Genomic DNA, 21945 nt, shown 5'->3' on the forward strand with positions numbered 1-21945 from the left:
TTTGGACATTCTGCTTCTTCTCCATATGTCATCCCTCCGGTACAAGCCGCTAACACCAGACTTTCTATTTCTGGGTCAGGGAGGCTTCAAGTGGAGATGTGAATCGCAGATTAATTTTTTTTTTCCTCCGTCAACCATGTGATCAATAGGTGTCAGTGTTCAAAGGATAGCAAGCATTGCTGGAGGAGAGGAGAGGAGGGGGGTGGATCCATTTGTACAGGCCCCTGGAAAAAACTGACACTTTTGCTCCCTCAACCTGATAAACTCACCACGGAGAGGAACAGGATGGATGCTGGTTATTTTTTCCCCTCCTTTCACCCATCTCCATCACCTTTTCCCCCCGCATTCCCTTTCTCTCCTCTCTCACACACAAATTTTCTGTCCTCTTATATCTCTAAACCCCCACCCAACCACCACCCCTCACCCCTATCTCTTTCACTCTCTCCCTTCTGATTCTCCTGAGGGTGCTGGGAGCTCGCTGACATCACAGCCGGCCTGGCAACAGCCTATAAATTATGAGTGACAAGTCTTTGGACCAATAAAAGCACCACCATATTTCATGCACAGTAAATCTGATTGCAGATTGCTCTGGCGTGTGGCGGCTGACATGTTTATTGTCATCATGGTGGTGGGAGCTGAGGATGAAGGGGGGGCTTGGGGATGAGGGGGGGTCGCTCCCCAACATCAGAGTTTCTAAAGCTCCCAGTCTATATGGAGGTCAAACAGATGGGAACTCTGGGATGCAGGCGACCTCTTACACCCATCCAACAACCCCCCTAAATCCCCAAACACACACAGACATAAACATACATTCACACACATCAATGCCAACTCAGCCAACATCTATAAGGCAGCTATTTTTCCTTCAGCTTTTATAAAGCCACGCAACTGCTTCTTTCACTGCAACCATCTGTCCTCAATCTGCACATGCTCCCTATGGAACTTTTAAAGAGGTTCTGCATTGATTTTACTTATTAAAAGCAAGACTATGTAACTTTTGAAAGAAGGCATACACATTCTTCCTCTTACAAATGTACATTTTAATTCATAGGCAATAAAATGCTGTCGCTCAATTCAATACACTCTGGGCTTTTGCTGCAACAGTCTCTCTTGTTCAGGTATCACAGTAGCACACCAGCCAATTTGTGGAGCGGTGCATATTTGAAGGCATTAACTGACACCAATAGCACACACAGGACGTGTCATATGGTCAGAGGAAAACGTCGAGGTACAGTAGCCACGATCTATGGAGCACATGTGATAAAACTGCTGCTTTCCTAGAGAGCTGAGGTATGTTGAAGCTGGGACATACACTACACCTTTCCCTTGCAATGCTCACTTAGGCCACAGGGTACAGTGGCTAAAAGAGCCTAATGCATCACAACTTACAAAAAGACACACAAATAGATAAAACAAAAGTGAATAAAGAAATGCATCTCATTTTAATTATCCATATACAGCATTACAAAACACGCTGCAAGTACAGAACTGCTCCAAGGCAAAGGCAAGACAATAGAGGTTTCCAGGGGACACAAAAAAACTGTTGAATGCATTGACCTCTTGTAAATAATGATTGAAGCTCACAATGTTTAGTTTCTGATAGTGTATTACTGGACATATACACCAGGCATTAGTTACTAGTTTCTAGGTTTTAGCATCCAACAGAAACCTCTACTGTGTTTTACCTTTGTTCAAATATTTCTTGCGACTTGCACCTTTTCTTTTCATGAGCAGGCTTTTGCTTTATGAACAGCATGTTTCTTTATGTATGTGTTTAAACAGGTTAAGGTGTTTCTTAATTCATCTGTGATCACCTATTTGCATGTGTTTATTAGGTTGCAGTGCACTGACCCATTTCACCGTAACAGTGGCTGCTATAAAGGGCTGGGTATCTCTTAAAAAGTTACAATAGAGTGTGCCAGGGCTGACGTAAAAAACCCGGAAGTTTAGCATCGCGCTGGTTCCTGGAAGAGAAAGTGAATGTCATTTTTGCATTGCGCTTTGGATTATGTCAGAAAATAAGCTCTGTGGCTAACACAAGTTTATAATACTTACAGGTTTTGTTCAGCGAGATAATTTTCAGATATGAACACCTTTCATACCACATTTGAAGCTTAAATGCGATCGCCAGAAGTAAAAAGCTAACGTTAGGCTTTAACGGACTACATGACTACTCCACGGTTGCATGACTCTTGACGTCACCGCCACTAAGCTTTCAACTGATTTCAGCCGCTTTATTTTAAAAACATTGTATAATGGGGAAATCGGACTGTTTAAGCTAAATAAGAAGCTGTAATGGCAGACTGCCAGCACTCTCGCCTGTTCGGGGGTGATGACGTTTAATGTCCCCGACAGGGTTTGTAGTCGTATTGAGCAACTTGTTAGCAACCGCCTTTTTTACGACACGTAAAAGCTTCAAAATTCACAAGCAGGGTATTTACTGACGTGTTTTATGTCGTAGAACAAAACCTGAAATTTGCTTAAGCTTTTGTTAACCACAGACCTTATTTGAGGCATTTTACCAAAATCCCATTCAAAAAACGTATTGACTTTTAGACGAGAGAACCGGAAGTGCTAAAAGCGCTAACGGAGTTCCGGGTTTACTGGCACACTCTTTACCAGTACCAATACGAGTGCTCTGAAAGTGATAAAGATATGAACAGAGAACTTTATTTGATACTTCTTTCTGATACCTATCACGTGAATGGACGCATTCAGTTGTGTAAAATGCCACCAGACGCCACAGGCATGTAGTATAGCCATACTTTCCAATGCTTTGGTGGCATTTCAGCAGTCTGAACTGCCAACTCAAATACAGCACTCTTGATTTCACCACAACAGACTGTATGGGTTGTAGTTGCTGCAGTAGTGGCCAATCACACGCTGCAGCCTGTGGGAAAAACCACACAAATAGTCTTCTTTTCTTGATCTGGGATCCAAAAGAAGCAGGTATTGTCTGACTTGAGAAGTTGGTACAACTTGGTACTGGATTATTTTGGTTAATACCTTAGAATTATTGAGTATGGAGTACGGATAACCAGCCTTAATGCTGCACAACAAAAGTTATAATCATAATTTTAATAAATCATTTCAGCGCTGCTTTTGCACTGTGGTTAAAATAATTATCAGCACTGGGGTTTGTCTTTTCTCAGTTTTCTCTTGATGAAATTTGAATTTCTTTTTTGCCTATTTCGCAATGTTGGTTATCACTGCTAATGCCAACTTTTGTTCCCTTTTCAATTTCTTCCAAACAAAAATAGAATATTAAAAATCACTTTCTGAGTGGAGGACCTCAGAGAGCCTGAGGACTTCTCTAAGGAATAGGACATGTGCTTCATAAACTGGCTAAATCACCACTGAGTCAACTGCAACAACATGTAAAAACATGTGTATTACATACATGACAATATACAATGATCTGATAAACAACAGCCTACACTCACACAGTATACACCTACAGAATCCAAAGAAAGGGTCACTAACTCCTCACTATAACCTATAGGCATTCAGTGTTATCTTCAATTTTCTTAAACACGGATCCTCTCATTACAGATATCACATCTAATCTTTAATGTATCGCAACAACCTCATTGATGCTAAGTGACCCAGTGCTCATTGCACTGTCTAGTTCAGCCGTCCTTCCCCATGCAATAAACCATTCTTCATAATTAGCGTGGCCGCTACAGTATGATCTGGGCATTACAAGTCCTCAGCCGCAGCCCCTAAATGGACAGATTTCAACAGACGCCTGCTGGTGTGATCGGCATCATTATATTTTAATTAATCCATTCTTCTCACAGCAACACAGTAATTACAATCTATTTTATGACACGACATGCTGCGAAAGAGGGGATGGAAGAGAGGAACAGGAAGGCAGTGAGAGGGAGTAATAGCCAGAAAAGGGAAAAGAAGGGGAGAGGAAGGACGGGAAAAGAAACTACAAAGAGAGGTGAGGGCAGTGAGTTAGAGCCAGCGCGAGGAGAGGAAATTCTAAGGTGAGTGAGACAGAGAGCAGAGGAAAAACATCACAAACGCTATGACTGATTACCGATATGTCATCGCCCGGCTGACATTGTAAAAGCATTGTAAAAGCGTTTATACGATGTCTGGAGGAGCATGGGGCTCACTCTCTCTCTCCCTCCCAGATTCATGCTTCATACAGTCAGCGGGAGAAGCTCCATTTCCTCCAGCCTCTGTCTATATAAATCAGAGCAGGTACGGACACTCAGACACGCCGTGGGTGTGATAATAACATTAGAGGATTACAATGACACTCCTCCCTGGACAAGATCACCTGTCTCAACTGTCATAAAACAGCTGCTTTTTGTGGTTGAAGCGCTTTATATGAGGAGAGCGTGTAGGTGTGTGTGCACATTAAAGTGGTGTGTGTGCATGTGTCAAATACAGCAGTGAACAAGTGGAAGCGGACATTGCGTGATCCATCGTGGACCATTTACGAGAGTACACTTGTAATAAGTAACACCTGAGTTTAATACATAAATCTATGACTTGCAGCTAAACCTGACTTTAAATTAAATATATTATCTTAAACAAGCAGTTCTGTGTCACAGAGGCTCAAAAAGAAACCTTCAGGCCACTTACTATGGTTTATGCAGGAATAAATGAATTTTACGCCATTTAATTTACCTGAAATTATCACAGTTAGAGACCATATAGGGATAATTACTGTAATCATACATTTCATAACCACAACCATACACAGTTTATTTAACTATATAATCATACATCTGCCCATATGTGGAAATATCTTTAGGGGATCTTTGACATATTACACAGACGTGGAAATATGTTCACACTCACAGCCATGTCATGCACCATACAACACTGGTACAGCTTTCTGTATCATTCTTAGTATCACCTACTAGATAGTATCACCTTTTTTAGAGGTTGTTGATCTGATACTTGGTTTGAAAGAACAATAGTTAAGAGTCACCATAAATCAGTTAGTGTGATCCAGTAACTTGTTAATGACAAGAGTTACAGATAAGAAGGTTGCTTAGCTTAGCAAAAAGACTGGAACAAGGAGGGTGCAGCTAGCCTGGCATACTATGGCTTTACAGGGGGTTATGTGCCAGACTATTTCTTGGCAGGGAGCAGTAACTTCCTGAAGTCTTCACTGGTTGCCTGGCAACCTGACTGTGGTCAGGAAGTTACTGCTCCTGGCCAAGAAAATAATCTGGCACATAAACAACCGTAAAACCACAACTTGTCATTTTTACACTTTGGTTTTTATATGGATTAAACATATAATATATAACAATTATTAGAGGTGCTGGCAGGTTGATTTTGTCACTTTTGGACAGAGCCAGTCCAGCTGTTTCACCTGTTTGCCAGTCCTTATGCTAAGCTAGGCTAAGCTAAGCTAAGCAGCTGCTGTAGCTTTATATTTACTGTAAAGACTGATACCAATATTCTTATCTAAAGTAACTCTTGGCAAAAAAAGCAAATAAGCATCCTCGCCAAAATGTTAGAACTACTGCTTTAAAGAGACACAACCAAACCTGATTGGCACATGTTGCTAGACAGCCATAGCAACAAGTAATCAAGGGTTTCAGCCAAGCATGGTAGTTCACTTTTTATAAAGAACAAAGCTACTGATATGTAAATTAAATGATTATTGCATCCATTTACAAAGAAGCCTCATTTAAAAAGTGGGCAGAATGACCCCCTTTACACCTTGCATTAAAATGAGTCTTGCATGCAAATTGTATCTAGATATGATTTAACCTGATTATATGTACATGTGTTATAAATGTGTCCCAGTGTCCACTTTGAGATCCCATTGAGATCAATGATCTGTCTAGTTCAAACAACCAAACACAGTCTAACCGGTACCGCTAATGCAGTGGCATTTACACCCAAGTTCAATATGGCCACAATGCATCCCTGACCACCTGCAGGAGGTGTTTGGATGATCTGATCACAATCCTTCCTCAACGTATTTGGGTGTATTTGCACCTGTATTTTCATGTGGTCAAGCACTATCTGAGTGCAATCTGATCACCTGCAACACATTTTAATGCAAGGTGTAAAGGGGTTTGATTTTTTGGATAGGACAGATCAAGTGTGAAAGGGGGAGAAAGATAGGATAATATGCAGCATAGGGCCATGGGCTGGAAGCAAACCTGCAGCCGCTGCGGCGAGGGTTAGTGCCTTTGTACATGGGGCATCTGCTCTACCCCAGGGGAGTCAGTGCTGGTAGTATGCTAGACTTAAATGTAACCCTGATGGCAATAACACATTTGTGTTCAAAACCATTAAATGTTTGCATTGATGAGTCACAATACCTATGGTGAACGTGATATCCTGCTCCGTTGATGCTCCACCCAGGCTCTTTGGGGTCGGGGATCTTTGCTGTCTTAGCGATCAGATGCTGAACATCCCTCCATGTCAGCTCGGGACTGGGGCAAGAGACATGAAACAGAATATCATCAAATACACCCTTCCTTCGGCCCGTGTTCTACACCGACTGATACCACAGAGGAAACACTTCAACTCTGCTTGATACTCTGAAAAGAAACCTGCAGGGAGCTCAACATGGGCTCCAGTCTTGTGTTGAAAGAGGCTGGAGGACTGTTTTATGGAGCTTACAGCACATTCTATCAGGCACCAATGTAATGCTCATACTGTATTAATGCGTAGGTTTATTGATACATAAACTGCTGCAGTGAGACACTGCCATACCTTTTACAGCAGGTCCTCTAGACATAAAAGCACCTGTTTAAGTCAAGCTTACGGTTTTAATAATGGTGTCACTAAAAAACTGTGAATCCAACAAAGAATATTTGAGACTTTAACAAAAGAGCCTAGAGAGTCGAATGCAGAAAAAGTCTTCTTTTTAATCCCAGGCAGGGGAATTCTAATAGAGCGGACTCAAGTGTCATGTCAAGCAATATACTAATGGAATCCAATTAAGACCTTTAAACTGCGCCGAGAGCTGGAGGATATTAGCTCAGTTTTCTATAACAAAAGACCAAAGGGCCGTCAACGAGGGCTTTTTCAGGATATAAAAAGCATAAAGGAAATTGGGTTTTTCTGCTTTATCCACTCATTATTGTTCCCTAAGAAAATGAGTTGAATGGAGTATAAGAAAAACCGCTTGGCCACCCATTCTGAATAGCCTTTTCTCTTTCTGAGAAGAAGTTCCTCCACTGTTTGTGTAACATCCGTACATAGACAGTGGTGTCTCCAGTACAGAAGAACAGAACGAAGGTAATTAAAGGTGTGCCACATAATTAGACCTAATTTTTCCCATCATTAATGACATAACTGCAATAAATCACGCATGTCTTCTCAGCCAGGTTAAGGTATATCTTTGTAGTTTTACCCTATGTCTACACAAAGATGTGAAGAAAAGGCCTTGGAAACAACTAAATCACAAGTAGCCGCTTCATTGTTGTGCTGTTGAGTGTTAGACATCTCAGGAAATATCAGGCACAGATATAAACAGATGTATTCCATTCACGTATTGGAAAAAACGAAGCAGAACAAAAGCGAGGAGAGAAGCTTTCATTAGCAGCATAAAACAAAACCCCGGCAAGCAGCAAGAGCAGGCAGCTAAAACAACATGATAGGAATAATACCAGTAACACTAATAATAGACGGATAGAATGAAACAAAACACAACGCACAAACAATTATTTTAAGCTTTGATTTCAAAGGGATTGGAGTATATGTGAGTCTGTGTGTGTGTGTAGGGGGGGAATAGGCTTTGTACTTTTGAACTGTTGCTGCTCGCTGCATGCGTCTGTGTGTATGAGTGTGCGTTCTGTATTATATATTAGCGGCAGCAGCGTGATTCTGTTATGAGCACTCCCCCACCTCCATCATCAGCACCACCACCACCATCACCCCTCTGGTGGAATCAGAGAAACCCCCGCGGCCCCGGCTGGTTTGCATAAAGCAAACAAAATTAAATTTGCTTTGCTAAATCAAAGCATGTATGGTATTCCAAGCCGCTCTCTCTGGGACAAATTACTTCAAACGGCCTCCTTTGTATCATAACAGAATAAAAAAAAAGAATCAGCCCAATCAGCGGCTCTCCAAAACCCTCGACTCGGGAATTAATTATTGAACCGAGGGCTTTTCTCTCTCCTAGCAGTCCGCGACACAGATCTATTTATTTTGGAAAAGTCGTTTTGCTCTTAAAAACACACTGCTGGCTGAGAACCCAGTTTACTGCTATCTCTCTCTCTCTCCCTCAATGTTTTCACTCCTCTTTGCTGCACAGCCCCTGAAGGGACATGTGAATAGGTTTAGGCCACGAAATTAATCTGAAAACCCCACGACCAGCATCCACCATAGTGCTGGTTAGACAGAAGTATTGCTTATGCTGTAATGGACTTAAGATGAACTGAGCTGTTAACTTGCGAGGTTTCTTTCACAGAGAGGTGGCACTTTTTTCTTTGCACTACCTCTTTGTATGAATGCTAGACCATGTGTTCTCTCCTCCTGTTGGTTTTGGTTTGGCTGCAAGAAAGCAAAAATCACCATTTATGAAATCTGATATGCAGCTCAAGTGGAAGAATAAGGACTAAAGCAAGGGATCATTGAAGATGATTTTCAGGGTTAGTTGATGTTAGGGTTGCAGAAAAATGTCTGCAAAAAATTTAACGTAAGTTAAGTTAAATACAAGTACAATTTCAACAAAGAAACATTTTATAATGTACTTATTATGGGAGAAGATGCATATAAAAATGGGTTAATTGAACTACTACATGGACTGCATTTAGCCACACACTCTTTAATCACATGTACAGATAATTTGCCAGCATCCCATTAACCAGGAATTCAATAAAATTACAACCTTCTGCGTGCACAGTGCATCACATGTGCAGCCCACACTACTGCCAACATGACTGCACCATCTGAGCCAAATGACTACATGCTTTCATGTAAGTTTTATATTTAGCACTGGAGTGAACATATTTGATATTTTTTATGATAATTCAGTTAACCAGCAGACAGTAGCGTAAAAAGTACAAAGTTTATAACTTGTTCTTCCAGAGGTTTGAATAATCTCTTTCTATTTATTCTTTATTGTAAAAAAAATCTTTTTATACAGTAGTTGTTAGCTTTAAAACCCAAGTTTGCCTGGACCCCACACTGTTGACAGATTATGTCTTCTTATGCTGTAATAAAAGGTTTGTTTCTATCTGGATATGACATGATAAATACAGCCTGAGCAAATAGCCGTTATATTTCCATCTTACTCACATTATTTCTGGCTGAGTTTTGCAACCCTAGTTGTTGTTTCTATTTAGAAACCCCCCTAATTATTTATGACACATTACATGTGATTATATTTAACATCAACCTTTTTCTTTATTTTTAAAATACAAATTCTAGGGTACCAAAGCTGTAATTGGTGAACAGCTGTACTGTGGCTGGCGAGCTAACGTGCTAGCTAGCCAGGAACATGCTACTGTGAGCCAGCTACAATAGTTTTCCAAACTCCAAGCTTGTGATCTTGGTGGCTGAACAGGCAATACAGTAAGTTAACAGACTTTATTCAAGATAACTCAAACCATGGCTCTTTTGTGGAGCAGGTACTCCAGCAGTGGAGGGTTATATAAAAGTGGATGGTGCAAATGATAGCTTTTCCATTTTTGGACTCTTCAGTTTTCAATGGGCCTTTTAAATGGGAGACATTTTGGCTTGTCACAGTAGGAGAAGCATGTGTGCTTAATTCCATTTAGCAGTTTCAGGGTCCTGGTATTTTGCATTCTGCCTCACTGTCACACTGTCATGGCTTACTGGAACACTTTAACAAAACACAGCCATCGTTAATGGTATTAGTAACACCTGTGCGAAGTTCAGCGATGTGAAGATGGTCTGCTACGGTGAATCACAAGTCAAAGTTTACCTGAGGTGAAGTCAATGTGAAAGAGTTGTGCAGACTTAAAATGAATCGATTTCCCAATTGGGCTGTTTTAAATGCTGGTCAGGTCAAACATAAAACACACCTTAAGAAACACTGGACTGATTTCTTCCTGGGGCTGTTAGGTTACTTATAAACAAAACCTAAAGTAACTGAAAACTGACATATGACAAACATTCAAGTCATGCATGCAAGAAACACTACACACTACAACTTAACTTTAAACCTCCAAAGAATAGACAGCAACAGAAGAAATAGAACTGACATCACAGACAATCAAACGACAGCATGCTGTCCAGCACACCCATGATCACGACTGAGCTGCAGCTCACAGGGCTGGGGCAAAGCACAACGATATATGAGCCTCCTCCAGACCCTTACAGCCTTCTTCCCCTCGCCAAGGCTCACAAAGCAGCACAGCAGCCGTCACAGTGAGCACACAACTGTTTACAAATCCCCAGTTAATAGGATCAGGCCTCATTGACTGGGCTGCTCCGATGTGTCTGATGTAATCTATTAGCTGTATGATAGTCAGTGTCTCAGTCCAATCGATAACCCTGGGCCTCCATATTGCTCCACTGTGGACTGTTACTCCTCTTTAGTGCTGCTTAGAATGCAGACTTAGTGACTATAAAGTGTGCGTGTATGTGTGCGCGCGCGTGTGTGTATGCAGAGGTTTGTGTCTATCTACTCCTCCCTGTGTGTCAGATCATGCACTTCGGTGAATTTCTAATTTTTAATGTTGGAGTGTGTGTGTGTTTGTGTGTGTACAAAAGCTGTGAAAGGGAAATGTGTATGCAACTGTATTATGGAGTGTAGTTTATATATGTGCAATGTAAAATCATGAAACATACATACTGTAGCTGGTATTAAGGCAGATGTTAATGCTGTATCACTTCACGTTGCATGGATGCATGTGGGAATTACGTGTGTCTGTGTGTATGTTGTATAATTATGTTGACATTTGTAATATCCTCGCACCTATACACGGGTGTATTACTGTACAATGGTGCATATGTGTGTGTATTAATGCAGCTTTACAGTAGATGGCATGTCTGAAAGTGCACGTTTGTGCACATTTGTGTGTGTGCGCACTGTGTTTGTGTGTGTCGGAGTGTGTCTGTAGCTGGTGTAACTGGGTTTCCAATTAAGTTGAACCACAGGCCGGATCAATGCTAGTCCTCTGTGTGCAGGAATGAGCAGCCCTGGGCCCTCAGAGCATGCCCACGAATAATTTATCACTCACACGAGGCCCAGGCAGAGAGGAGGAGGAGGACGAGGAGAAGGAGGAGGAGACGGGGAGCGCAAGGACAAAGTGTCCAGCCCAGGGGAGAGAACGCAAAAGATGGGCAATCGAGGGGACAGAAAGATGGAGGGGTGAAGAAAGAGAGAGAGAGATCAGGACTCAGAGGAAAACACTGTCAGCTCCTGATCATTTAGAAGCATAACACTCAACGTTTTTTGTCTGGTAAACAACCACTGAAAAAGAAATTCTGCAGGGAGCACAAGCCACATAATTCCTTTGAATACAATATATTGTATGTTTGCAAATGCTGTAAGAAGTAACAAAAGATCACAGTGGGTGACATAGGATCAGGCAGTTTTCCAGTAATTGCCTTGTGCAAAACACATATCCAGTCAGTGTCATTTACTTCTAGTTTCGTGTAAGGTTCTGCTGATTTGATTGTTTATTTAATTCTTAATCAGTACTATTTCAAAGTGATTAGAATGGGACAACAGGACTGAATATCACAATTTCTCTGTCTTACAATCCTTACTGTAAGAATCAGAGTATTACTGTAGCATTGTAAGTATTATCAGTTTGTAGAAGGAATCCAACAACTACCGACTTTCACCCAGGAGGCCAGTGTTCACTTCCCGTAACATTGTAAAGCCAAACCCTGTTCTTTTCTCCAAAACCCAACTACATGCCCAACCACGTGCTTTTGATGTGTAAACCCAAACGTGTTTGTTTGTTTGTTGCTGAAGTGGAAAAAAGTCAATTCACAGCATTGTATCAATGTAGTGCGTTTATTTTGAAAGAGACTGTAAATGGTAAATGGTATATTTCCTGTGAAAACGGAAAACAGACAATGCAAGTGACAGGCTGAAGTTAGTCTCGCCATCAGACAATCAGAGATCTCCGCCTTCTGATAGTCTGGGGACACTCCTTTCTAAAGTGTGTTTAACATACCGGCAAACGGCCGGCAACAAAGCAACACCTCTTGCATTTTTGAAAAGGACACGCCCTCCCGGAAATGTGCGCCCCCCCTTTTCTCGTCCGCAAGGAGCTTGAAAATGGATGCCGAGAGATTTAACTCCGTTTTGTGAAATGTGTGCTCAGTCCACAAGATTGTGGAAATGAAGGACTTACAACGACTTTGTTTAAAACTTTTAACGCAGGACAAAAGCCATTTTGTACCGCTACACGTGTTTCTAGTCGGACTATGTTTACGAGCACAAGAGTTCAGCAAGCCACCGAAGGACCGCTCTGCGGATTTACTATTGGTTCTGCAACGTAGGGAGTTTTTTTAAACTCTGAAATTGTATCCGCCCATCTAAACACAAAATCAGGGAGAAAGACATCAGTCTTTAGTTAAGCAAAGCGTCTAAAGATTGACTTGTGAGTCTAGGCTGAAGTTGACATGGCATCCCAGAATATCAATAACCAAAGCAACCAGGGTACCTTGCACATTATATGTCTACATGGAAAGTCCATGACCAAATGTCGATACATGACGAGGTCAGAGTGAGAATGAGTTGGTTTGCAACTGCCCTTTAGAACAACACATAAAAGCATTTTCAGAGCCAAAAAAGTGTTAAAAATCATTGCTGAACAATAAATGTGCCCTTTGATTTGACAACATTATGGTTGAGGTTTGGTGTAATGTTGTCAGGGATGGTTTGGGTTCAAATTACAACTTAATTAAGGCTAGGGTACCTTCAACGTCATGGTTACAATAACAATTGTGTGGTTAAGTGTTAAAGAGCAATTGTGGTCATGGTAACAAAAAAACATACACATACAATGTGAAAGGTACCCTTGGTGCATTGGTTATTGACATTCTGTGACACTGTGTCAGGTTCTCTTCCTTTCAAGATACACTTTCGTTTTCACAGGAAATGTAACATTTACATACAGTCTTTTTCAAAATAAATGCAGTACGTCGGTACAACAATGCAAATTGACATTTGGGTTTAGGCAACAAAAGCACGTGGTTAGGTTAAGGAAAAAAGAATAGGGTTTGGCTTTATGATCTTAAAGGGCACGAACACTGCTCTCTCAGGTGACCCTCCGTGTTCGTTGGACCCATCTGCCCCACTTGGACTTTTGCCGCCTTAACTTTTGTCCTTGTCCTGACACGTTTCCCCCTGATGCTGCTGGGTGGCGTTAAACTATAACGGCAAACAGCTGCATATCATGCCGATTGTTAAAGGACGTGTTTTTTTCGTCAGTTTCTGACGCCGCAAGTCACTGCCTAAGAGCCGTATTTCGACAACTTTGGAGTGAGACAGGGCTAAAAAAAGACCTTATAGAGCAACAGTCCCTACATGGATTGTTGCTCTATAAGGTCACCAGACTTCCTCCTTTGCTCACGTCATAAGTCTTCAGCCTAAAGGGCTGTGTCATTTAAATTACTGATACTGTCATTTTTCTTGGAAGGATAGTGTCATCGGATTGGGATCAGTGCCTACACCGACCTCATTAAGTGCATAGGGTATTGGTGACATGTCCCCAATCAACATCAAATACAATTTTCTGTTCCACTGTTCAACTGCTTTCAGAGGGATGTCGTATGCTGTAAAGCTCTGTGAGGCAAATTGTGATTTGTGATATTGGGCTTTATAAATAAAATTGATTGATTGATTGATTGATCGATTCAATTGATAAGTTAATATATATTTCCTGCACTTTTTGTGCAGAATTTATTTTGAAACTTCGTTTGAAAAAGCTTGATAGACCATCCATGAAATAGGACTAATATTACATCTTCTAAGTAACAAACTTTTTAAGACATCTTTTAAAAACACTACTGTGGGAGCTACATGGTTTAGAAGTTTGATTTTTGTCTGGAAAAACAAACACTGAGTCATGCACAGGCAAAGTTGTTTGGTGAAGAGGTATAGCAACATGTAATTAAGATGAGAGAAGACTTTTTGTAGAGCTGAAACTCAGTGCTGTTTGTTAAAGGAGCTATATGTAAGAAATCTAAAGCAAATAGTCGTAAAATCATGCTAATATGTCACAGAGACTAAGGAATAATGTTAATATAACATACTGATCTCACCGACAACAACAGTACAGCCAGAATATTCGCATTTAAAAAACATTTTTACAGTCCGCAAATCATGTTTATGTTTTGAATTTGTGGGACACGACTTGCGGCAGTATTTTGAATTTGAGTGCAGTAACCGTTTTGGCCACATTCTTACATACAGCGCCTTTAAGTCTCTATCTGCCCCCAACACCCAGAGTCATACAGCAGGAACAGTGTGTGGCAAAGGGCTGTGTATTGGTAAGAATCTGGCAATACTATACATATCATGATACAGTGGTTACAATTCAATATATTGTGATACTGTAAGCAAGGTCATATACTGCGATTTTTTAAATCTAAGTTTAGGGAATCTGTCAATGCTAGCAGTTCGCCCTTTATGACTCTTCTACAGGCTTGCATTCTTTGTGTTTAGGTTGGGGATATGTTGTTATGTTGGAGTGGAAGAGTCATGTGGCTGAAAATAGATTACAACCTTTGCTATGTAGCTGTCAGGAGTTTAAACAAAACACAAAATGAACCAAAGCCATTAATCTTTGCATGTAAACTATTAGTTTAAAATCCATAGTGTTCTGAGAATCAATACAGTATCAAAAAACATGATGTCCAATACTCAAGTGTATCGATATTTTCTTACACATGTTAGACAAGTTGGATGTGATGTGTCTTTGTTATGAGGTTGATGCACTGTAATGACACAATTTTATAAATCTTTAAAAAATGCAAATGAAATGTGTACAAGCCTAAAACATGTTTATTCTTACGTGCATCCTTACTTAAAGTTACGTACTGACCCGAAGTTACTGTCTCATGTTAGCTCACACAGATCTTAATTAGTTAGACACAGAGAGGTTTATAGATTTCACATTTTGAAGAAAAGAGCTGGTACTGGATCAGTATCTTGAGTTTAGGTCGGAAATATCAGAGAAGAAAAGCTGGATCACTTCATCTCTGAATATTTGTAATTTTGTGGCTTGAAAAGATCTGATTTAAACATGTGGTGTAGCACCAAATATGAGCCATCATCAGCTTCAACTCAAACATCAGTAATAGTCTTCACTCCATCGTGTATCATGGACATATTTGCTGCCTGAAGAGATTGATGCATTTACATTTTGCCTAATGCTTGCTTCACTGAAGCTCAGCATGTCCAATTTTCTTGTTCATCTCTTTTTATTTAACAGAAACTGAAGGAGATATCACTAACAGTCAAGCTTGTTAGTCAGCAGGGTATAATGTGTTGGTACAAGACAAGCAGCAGTTTAAACCCCACTGTTTCATCCCAGGAGGCACATCTTCTGCTTGGACACTTCGCGTTAAAATCTTCTGCAGAGGCACACTGCAGCTTTAGTTGAAAGGCAGAAAAACCAACACACACATGGTTGTACATTTACAGAGAAGCACAGAAAGGCCTACATGTAGAGACAAACACACACAGTGGAAGCAAAAACGTGCCCACACACATGCATGTACACATATTCATAAGGTGGTGTATGACCCACTGCATCATAACTGCACAAAAACACATATAGATGCGCACAGTTACAAAAAAAACATACAAACACTCATGCAGACTCACACACACACACACACACACACACACACACACACACACACACAGACTGTCCCCACCCTGTGGAGTGTCAGAGTCCAGTGTTCTCTCCGTCTCTGTTCATAGTTCGTCTCTATTAATCTCGCAGTAGCGAGGCATGGACTGGTAAGACGCTCCGCATCGCTCTGTAATCTTCTCTTAATGTGCTGCACTCTAAGCCTAAGTGAACCCATTTGGAGTGACTGTGAGCAGACTGAGATTCCTCCCATGTTATCTGAACAAGTGTTACTAATGGGTTTATCAATTAGGCCAAGTCCAATAACTGCATGCCTGCAATCTCCTTTAAATACACTCCACCGGCGTAGCCCTGATTCCTGTGGTTAATGAGTACATGTGTACACAAGCACCCATGTGTGTGTGTTTCTGTGATGGACAGTTTGGATCTTAATGCCTGTATTTATGTGTGTGTATATTTCTGTGTGTGTGTGTGTGTGTCTCTATGACTAGTCCAGCACCATGTGCTTATAGCAGACAAATGAATGAGTATGTATGTGTTCAAATATAAATCCCTGTGCATGTGTGTCAGCATATAACTTGTGCACAAATATTGTATCCTGTATATTGTTGAGTGTGTTTATTGCCTATGCACCCCACCCCAATATTGGCACAATATTCATACATGTTTTGTAGTTTTGATGATGTCTATAGTTGATCATATTTTCCAGTTACTTAAAAATATGCTGCTCTGGCATACAGCTTGACTTTAAGGACTTAAATGAATAGCTTATATTGAAGTGTTGAATTATTTAATAGCTACTAAGTAATTCTTGGGAGCCCGGTTGCAGCTGGGCTAAAGTTGTAAAAATGAGAGTTTCTTTGTTGGAGGATTGGTTCAATATAGCAAACTAAGATTGAGCAGAGAACTGTCATACAGAAGAAACCTACAGAACAAAAGAAACCTGTTGAATCCTACATTACACAGGGGCTTTATCAGCTGATGTAAAAAGGCACGGTTAAAAATGAGTTTCACAGTGATGTATCAGTATCATCACATATAAGGCATGTAGCCAGGCTCTGTATGTTTTTGTCAGAGGTCATGCATGCCAGTGACTTTCAGTGCATTTCAAATGAAAAACATTAGTGCAGGAGACGCCCTCACTGAGGACGAGTGTGTGTGTGTGTCTGGCAGAGCATTTGAGTTGAGACCAATTAGAGAGAGTGGATTCACTTTTCCGTGTACTCTCCCCACTGAGATCACTGGCTGATTACTCCTTAACTCCCCACAGAGAATGTTATATACATTATTCCTCTTATTCATTCAGTGCACACAGGCGGTAGCGGAGAAAGTGGGAGAGGGGAAGTAAATCAATGTTGACAGAAAATTTTAGTTAATTTAGATAAACTATATGACTTTTATGCTGTTGATAACTCCAAGGTAAAATTGTCATATTCTGTAGATACTTTGAGAATGAGAATTACCTTAATTAGGCAGTTTGTACTTGTATGTATGAGGTCTAAATGTAAACCACTGATTTATATGATTAATCAGTCATATTTTATTTATTTTAAGAATTTGGAATCTATCGAATAAAATCCATTAACAACCTGTATTGACAAAGGCAATGGGAGCTACCTTGGAGTACCAGACTAAGAGTGGATGATGTCTCATGTCACGAAATGGCTAAATTGGCTAAAAGTTTAAAAGAGATTAAAGGATTATTAATACATGGGTGCTGTGTGATTGAATAAAAGTCTCACCCAAAATGGTTCACCTGACAGCACAGGGCAAACTGGGGCTAAGGAGGAGACAATCCATCTTTTCAGACAGCCCAAATGAACTCAGTAAAAGCAGGACAGGGTTGAGAGAAAATGGACATCTGCAGGTGTCAACATCCCAGAACATGTGGTGGAATCACAGTGAAACCAAATGTTGAGCTCCAAATGGACAGACTGGATGAATGAATAGATGAAAGAAGAATAAAGTGACAGAGAGGCTGACACGGTGATAAAGTGAACAAACAAACAGTCAGAGACAGAAAGACTGACAAATGGGACGAGCGAAGAATTGATTTACTCTGATGGTTTGTTGGACAGGTGTCAAGACGGATGGACGGAGGCAGATGGAAACACAGACAGACAGGCCAACATAGTGTCAGAGAGACAGATAGACAGTGACACCCTGACACTGTCAGGGCAGCAAAACACTGGAGGGTACCCGGATAACATAGCGTGTGCCATAGCATAGAGTGGCGCAGAAATGAGTCCTACAACTCAGAAATGACATATGGTCTGTGATTAACACAAACTTAAGAGGCGTTCACATTTTGCTCTACAATATAAAATACATCAGTAAATTTCCCACTCCTAAATTCTGAAGCCTTCACGTGCCCTACAAAAGACAGGTAGCTAGTGGCTAAATGAGACGACAGAACGTCATCATGCTGAACACGGCTTTACAGCCTCTTTGTGGTGGCAACGTTGAAGCGACAGTGGTGTAGTTTGTTTATAGCCTAATGTTAGCTTTTTGATTCTGGCGATTGCATGTACGATTGAAAAAGTGGTTATTATTTTAGAAGATCATCTTGCTGAACAAAATGTGTTAAGTATCATAAACTCGTGTTTGCCATAGAGCTTATTTTCCACAATAATCCAAAATACAATGAAAAAATCCCATTGGCTTTCTGTCGAGGGAACCAGGGCAATGTTAACTTCCACGTTGGCTTAAAAAAAAAAAAAAATCAATTGCAGCACTCTATTGTTGATGATATGATAAAAAAAAAAAAAAAAAATCATATTGTGATGGCTGCAATATTCCAACTCGTTAACATAATGATGTCATACTGTTATGCACAGCAACAACAAACATGGCTTAAATCAAAATTGCTATCAGCTCGGTGGAGAAGCTGTTTCGAAGTACATGTAGGCTATATGCTAAAATGTGTAAGAACTGACTTCAGAATAAAAGCGACCTATCTTGTGAGCATAATAGTCAATCTCACATTCATTCAACAAGTCAGACAGTCAGTCTGTCAATAATGAATAAATCAGTCAATCAATAAATAAACTACATGATAATTAAAACAAGCAACTACTGCCTGCAAACTCAATCTCAGAGAAACACTGAATTTCAGTTGTGTAAATAACTAGTCAAACATAATTTCGAAAGACCAATGTGACTTCAAAATGACAGTTCACCACCTCAGAGCATCACTCCAACAATATTAGGACATTCTGAGGCAGAATTTCAAAAATATCAAGATACATATTGAATATTGCGGCACTGCCCAAAAATATTGAGATACTATTAATAAACTAGAGCACTCGGAGAGTGCAGACCTCTGCCAAGTAGCTCGGATTTCCCGCTATTTTATTATTTTATCCACTTCGCTTCAACCGATCACCACCAAAATCATTATCATCTGTTCCTTGTGCCATTATCAACCTTTCATCAAACTTTCATCAAAATCCGTTCAGAACTTTTTGAGTTATTTTTCAGACAAACAAACACACAAACGCCAGTGAAAACATAACCTCCTTGGCGGAGGTAACAATATCCCCAGCCCTACAACACTGACAACATCACACTGTACGCTCATTTTGTATCAAACCTATATGCTGCAATATCAACTGTTCCCAAACTGTGCAATGTCATAACATCTAGTAAGTGCAATTTTCCAATTTGCTTGCATTTTTGATAAATTAACAAAGATAAAGGAAAAGATTGCAAGAAAAGTTGAGCATTTCTCATAAGACACAAGAAAAGCTTAAGAGTACAGTTGCATGAAGAGGAAATGGAGGTGGAGATAATGAAGTGATTGACAGAGGGATTAAAATCTGTAATCCCAAAGATATGTATTAAATGTACTGTCATGTCTGTATACATATATATATTTGTGTATATACATGTGTGTGTTTAGGGGCTTAGGGATATATGAGGCAGTTTGTTTCTGATGAATGGGGATCAGAGAAAAAGAAAAACTCCAGGTTTGCATGGGTGAGTGAGAGAGTATGGCAGAATATATGAGTGAGTGTGTTTGTGTGAAATGTGGGGAGAAAGAGTGAGACACAGAATGAGCAAGTGTGAGAAAAGGAGAAAGAGAGAGAGAGACAGACCCAGAAAGATATACAGACGGAGAGAGAGAAGCCAGCTCCATAAAGACGTGAGCAGAATGCTGCCGATCTGAGCCAGAGAGGTGATATATAGTTTAGTCAGTAGCAGCGGGTCACGACAAAGCCTTTAACAGTAATGTCCTGGGAGTCGCCTCGCCCAGGGGACCCGCGCTCCATTTTACAGCCAAGCGACTGAGACTGAGGCGCTGTGGCATGACAGCTGGAGCAGTAAAGCCGGCCTCTAGTACCATCCATAACATGAAGGAGGCGTAGACGCCGCTGATACCGCCACAAAACACCAGGCCCGAGGCCACACCGACAGCTGGCGAGTTAAGAGGGATGAAGAAAAAAAGGGGGGGCTTGGGAAATGGTAGGAAGTGGCAGACGAGACAAAGGAGGGAGAGAAGGAAAAAAAGAGAAAAGAGATATATTTGCAGATTTAGACAGACACAGAAAGAAGGGGCCGGAGCTAAAGATGATCTACATCAAAGGAGGGAGTAAGAAAACAAATAGAGAGAAGGAGAAATGGGGAGGAGAGATAAGGTGCAGCTCAAATGGACAAGGTGCAGAATTCTAATATAAAATTCTTTCAACAGTTTCTTTCAGTGCTGAAATGACAGAAAATTAATCTTTAATAATTTGCTATTTGAGTAATTGTTTAACTCACGTGTAAAGCAGTATTAGGAAACACTGTCTCTGTCTCACATTGTCTTTTTAGGACTGTCAGCTGGACACAACAATTGAAGACATCTCATAGGTCTCCAGGATACATTACACAAACAATTAATTGATAATCGCACAAATAATTAATTAAAAATAGATTAAATGACAAGTTCAGTAATCAGTGTATCAGAAGGCAGAGAGGGGCTGATGGGCGAATGACTTGAACAGACTAACAAAGCCGTCTTCTTCAGAAAAGACAAAGACGAGGTGTTAAGGAGGGACATGGATGAAAATAATTTCTGTAGAAGAAAGCACAGGGGGGGGAAATGGGGAATGTGGTCTTAAATATGAGAACAAATGACACTGACAGCTCCACTGGCAGAGAATAGAGCCAATCAATCATCAATCACAACCATGACAAAAAATCAAAGTAAATGCATCAGTACTATGGACTGAAGCCCCTCAGACAGTAAGCTTACACACTGCTGAAGTGTCCTTGGGCAACACACTGAGGGACGAATTCACAAAAGGATTGTGTGGCTTTTGTGGCCACAGAATCAGCAAAAATAAAAAACTGTGTAATTCTAAAAACACTCAGAAAGGGTGAAATGCACCACGTCAAAAACAGTGTCTCCGTGCTCCTTAGCTATTTTCACATACTTGAATTTGATAATGTGCAAATATTCAGCCTAAAATTTCCCCTTTTCTCTGCAAATGAGACCTGATGTGAAAACGGTCCAATTCCCAAAGATCAGCGCTAGCCACACACAGTTTCAGTAAAATTATTAACATCTTCAGAGAGTTAGTGGTAAGCTTAATTGGCATCACAGTATACCAGAGATTTAAAAATACAGACGGTCCTCTTTCTATTTAACTAACACAGAGATGACGAATGAGGCGATGTAGTGCACAGCACGCGCCACCAGAGGTCACTCTCTACTGGTGGAACAGGCAGTTGAGCTGAGAAAGATGTTGATTACGGGTGGTAGGGATAATGCTACAGGACTGTGAAAAGTTGGCCAGCGATGGCCAAGAGAGACAGCAGGGAAAAACAGCATTTTCAGATCTTTCTCAGTGAACTATGGGTTTATTTTAACCAAACAAGACTTGATGATTATTGAAACAGTGACAACTACCTAGGACAGTTTCAATGAGTTTTATTTTTCTTTCTGTCGAGTTTTTTCATGACGGGTTAACAAGATAATTAAGCTCGTCTTAGTCTGTTGAAAGAGAGAAACTTGAATTACAAATGTGTAGATTTCAGTTTCAGTTTAATAAGGAAAATAGTTGAAACAATATTTCCTTTTTTTTATATTTTGTGAGTTTACTAGACTAAAAAAGCTAAGAGAGTTTGTGAAATGTGCAGAACCTGCTGCTGGGGCTGTGGGGGTATTACATTTTTTTTCCTCCATACAAATACTGTCATATACCATATACCCTGG

General features: G+C 40.5%; 1 protein-coding gene across 4 annotated transcripts in view; it reads right to left on the bottom strand.

Annotated features, from left to right (window-relative positions):
* The window catches only part of LOC117266197 (proprotein convertase subtilisin/kexin type 4-like), a 227562-nt gene that overhangs the window by 65928 nt on the left and 139689 nt on the right, over positions 1-21945 (bottom strand). For all 4 annotated transcript variants that reach the window (XR_013492226.1, XM_078171966.1, XM_078171965.1 and 1 more), the window contains one exon: positions 6309-6422. Coding sequence is in view for 3 of the 4 variants with exons in the window: in XM_078171966.1 (XP_078028092.1) it covers positions 6309-6422 (114 nt within the window). In the remaining variant the exon portion in view is untranslated. The remainder of the gene's footprint in view (positions 1-6308; positions 6423-21945) is intronic.

Source organism: Epinephelus lanceolatus, chromosome 10 (genome assembly GCF_041903045.1).
Source record: "Epinephelus lanceolatus isolate andai-2023 chromosome 10, ASM4190304v1, whole genome shotgun sequence".
Lineage (NCBI taxonomy): Eukaryota > Metazoa > Chordata > Actinopteri > Perciformes > Serranidae > Epinephelus > Epinephelus lanceolatus.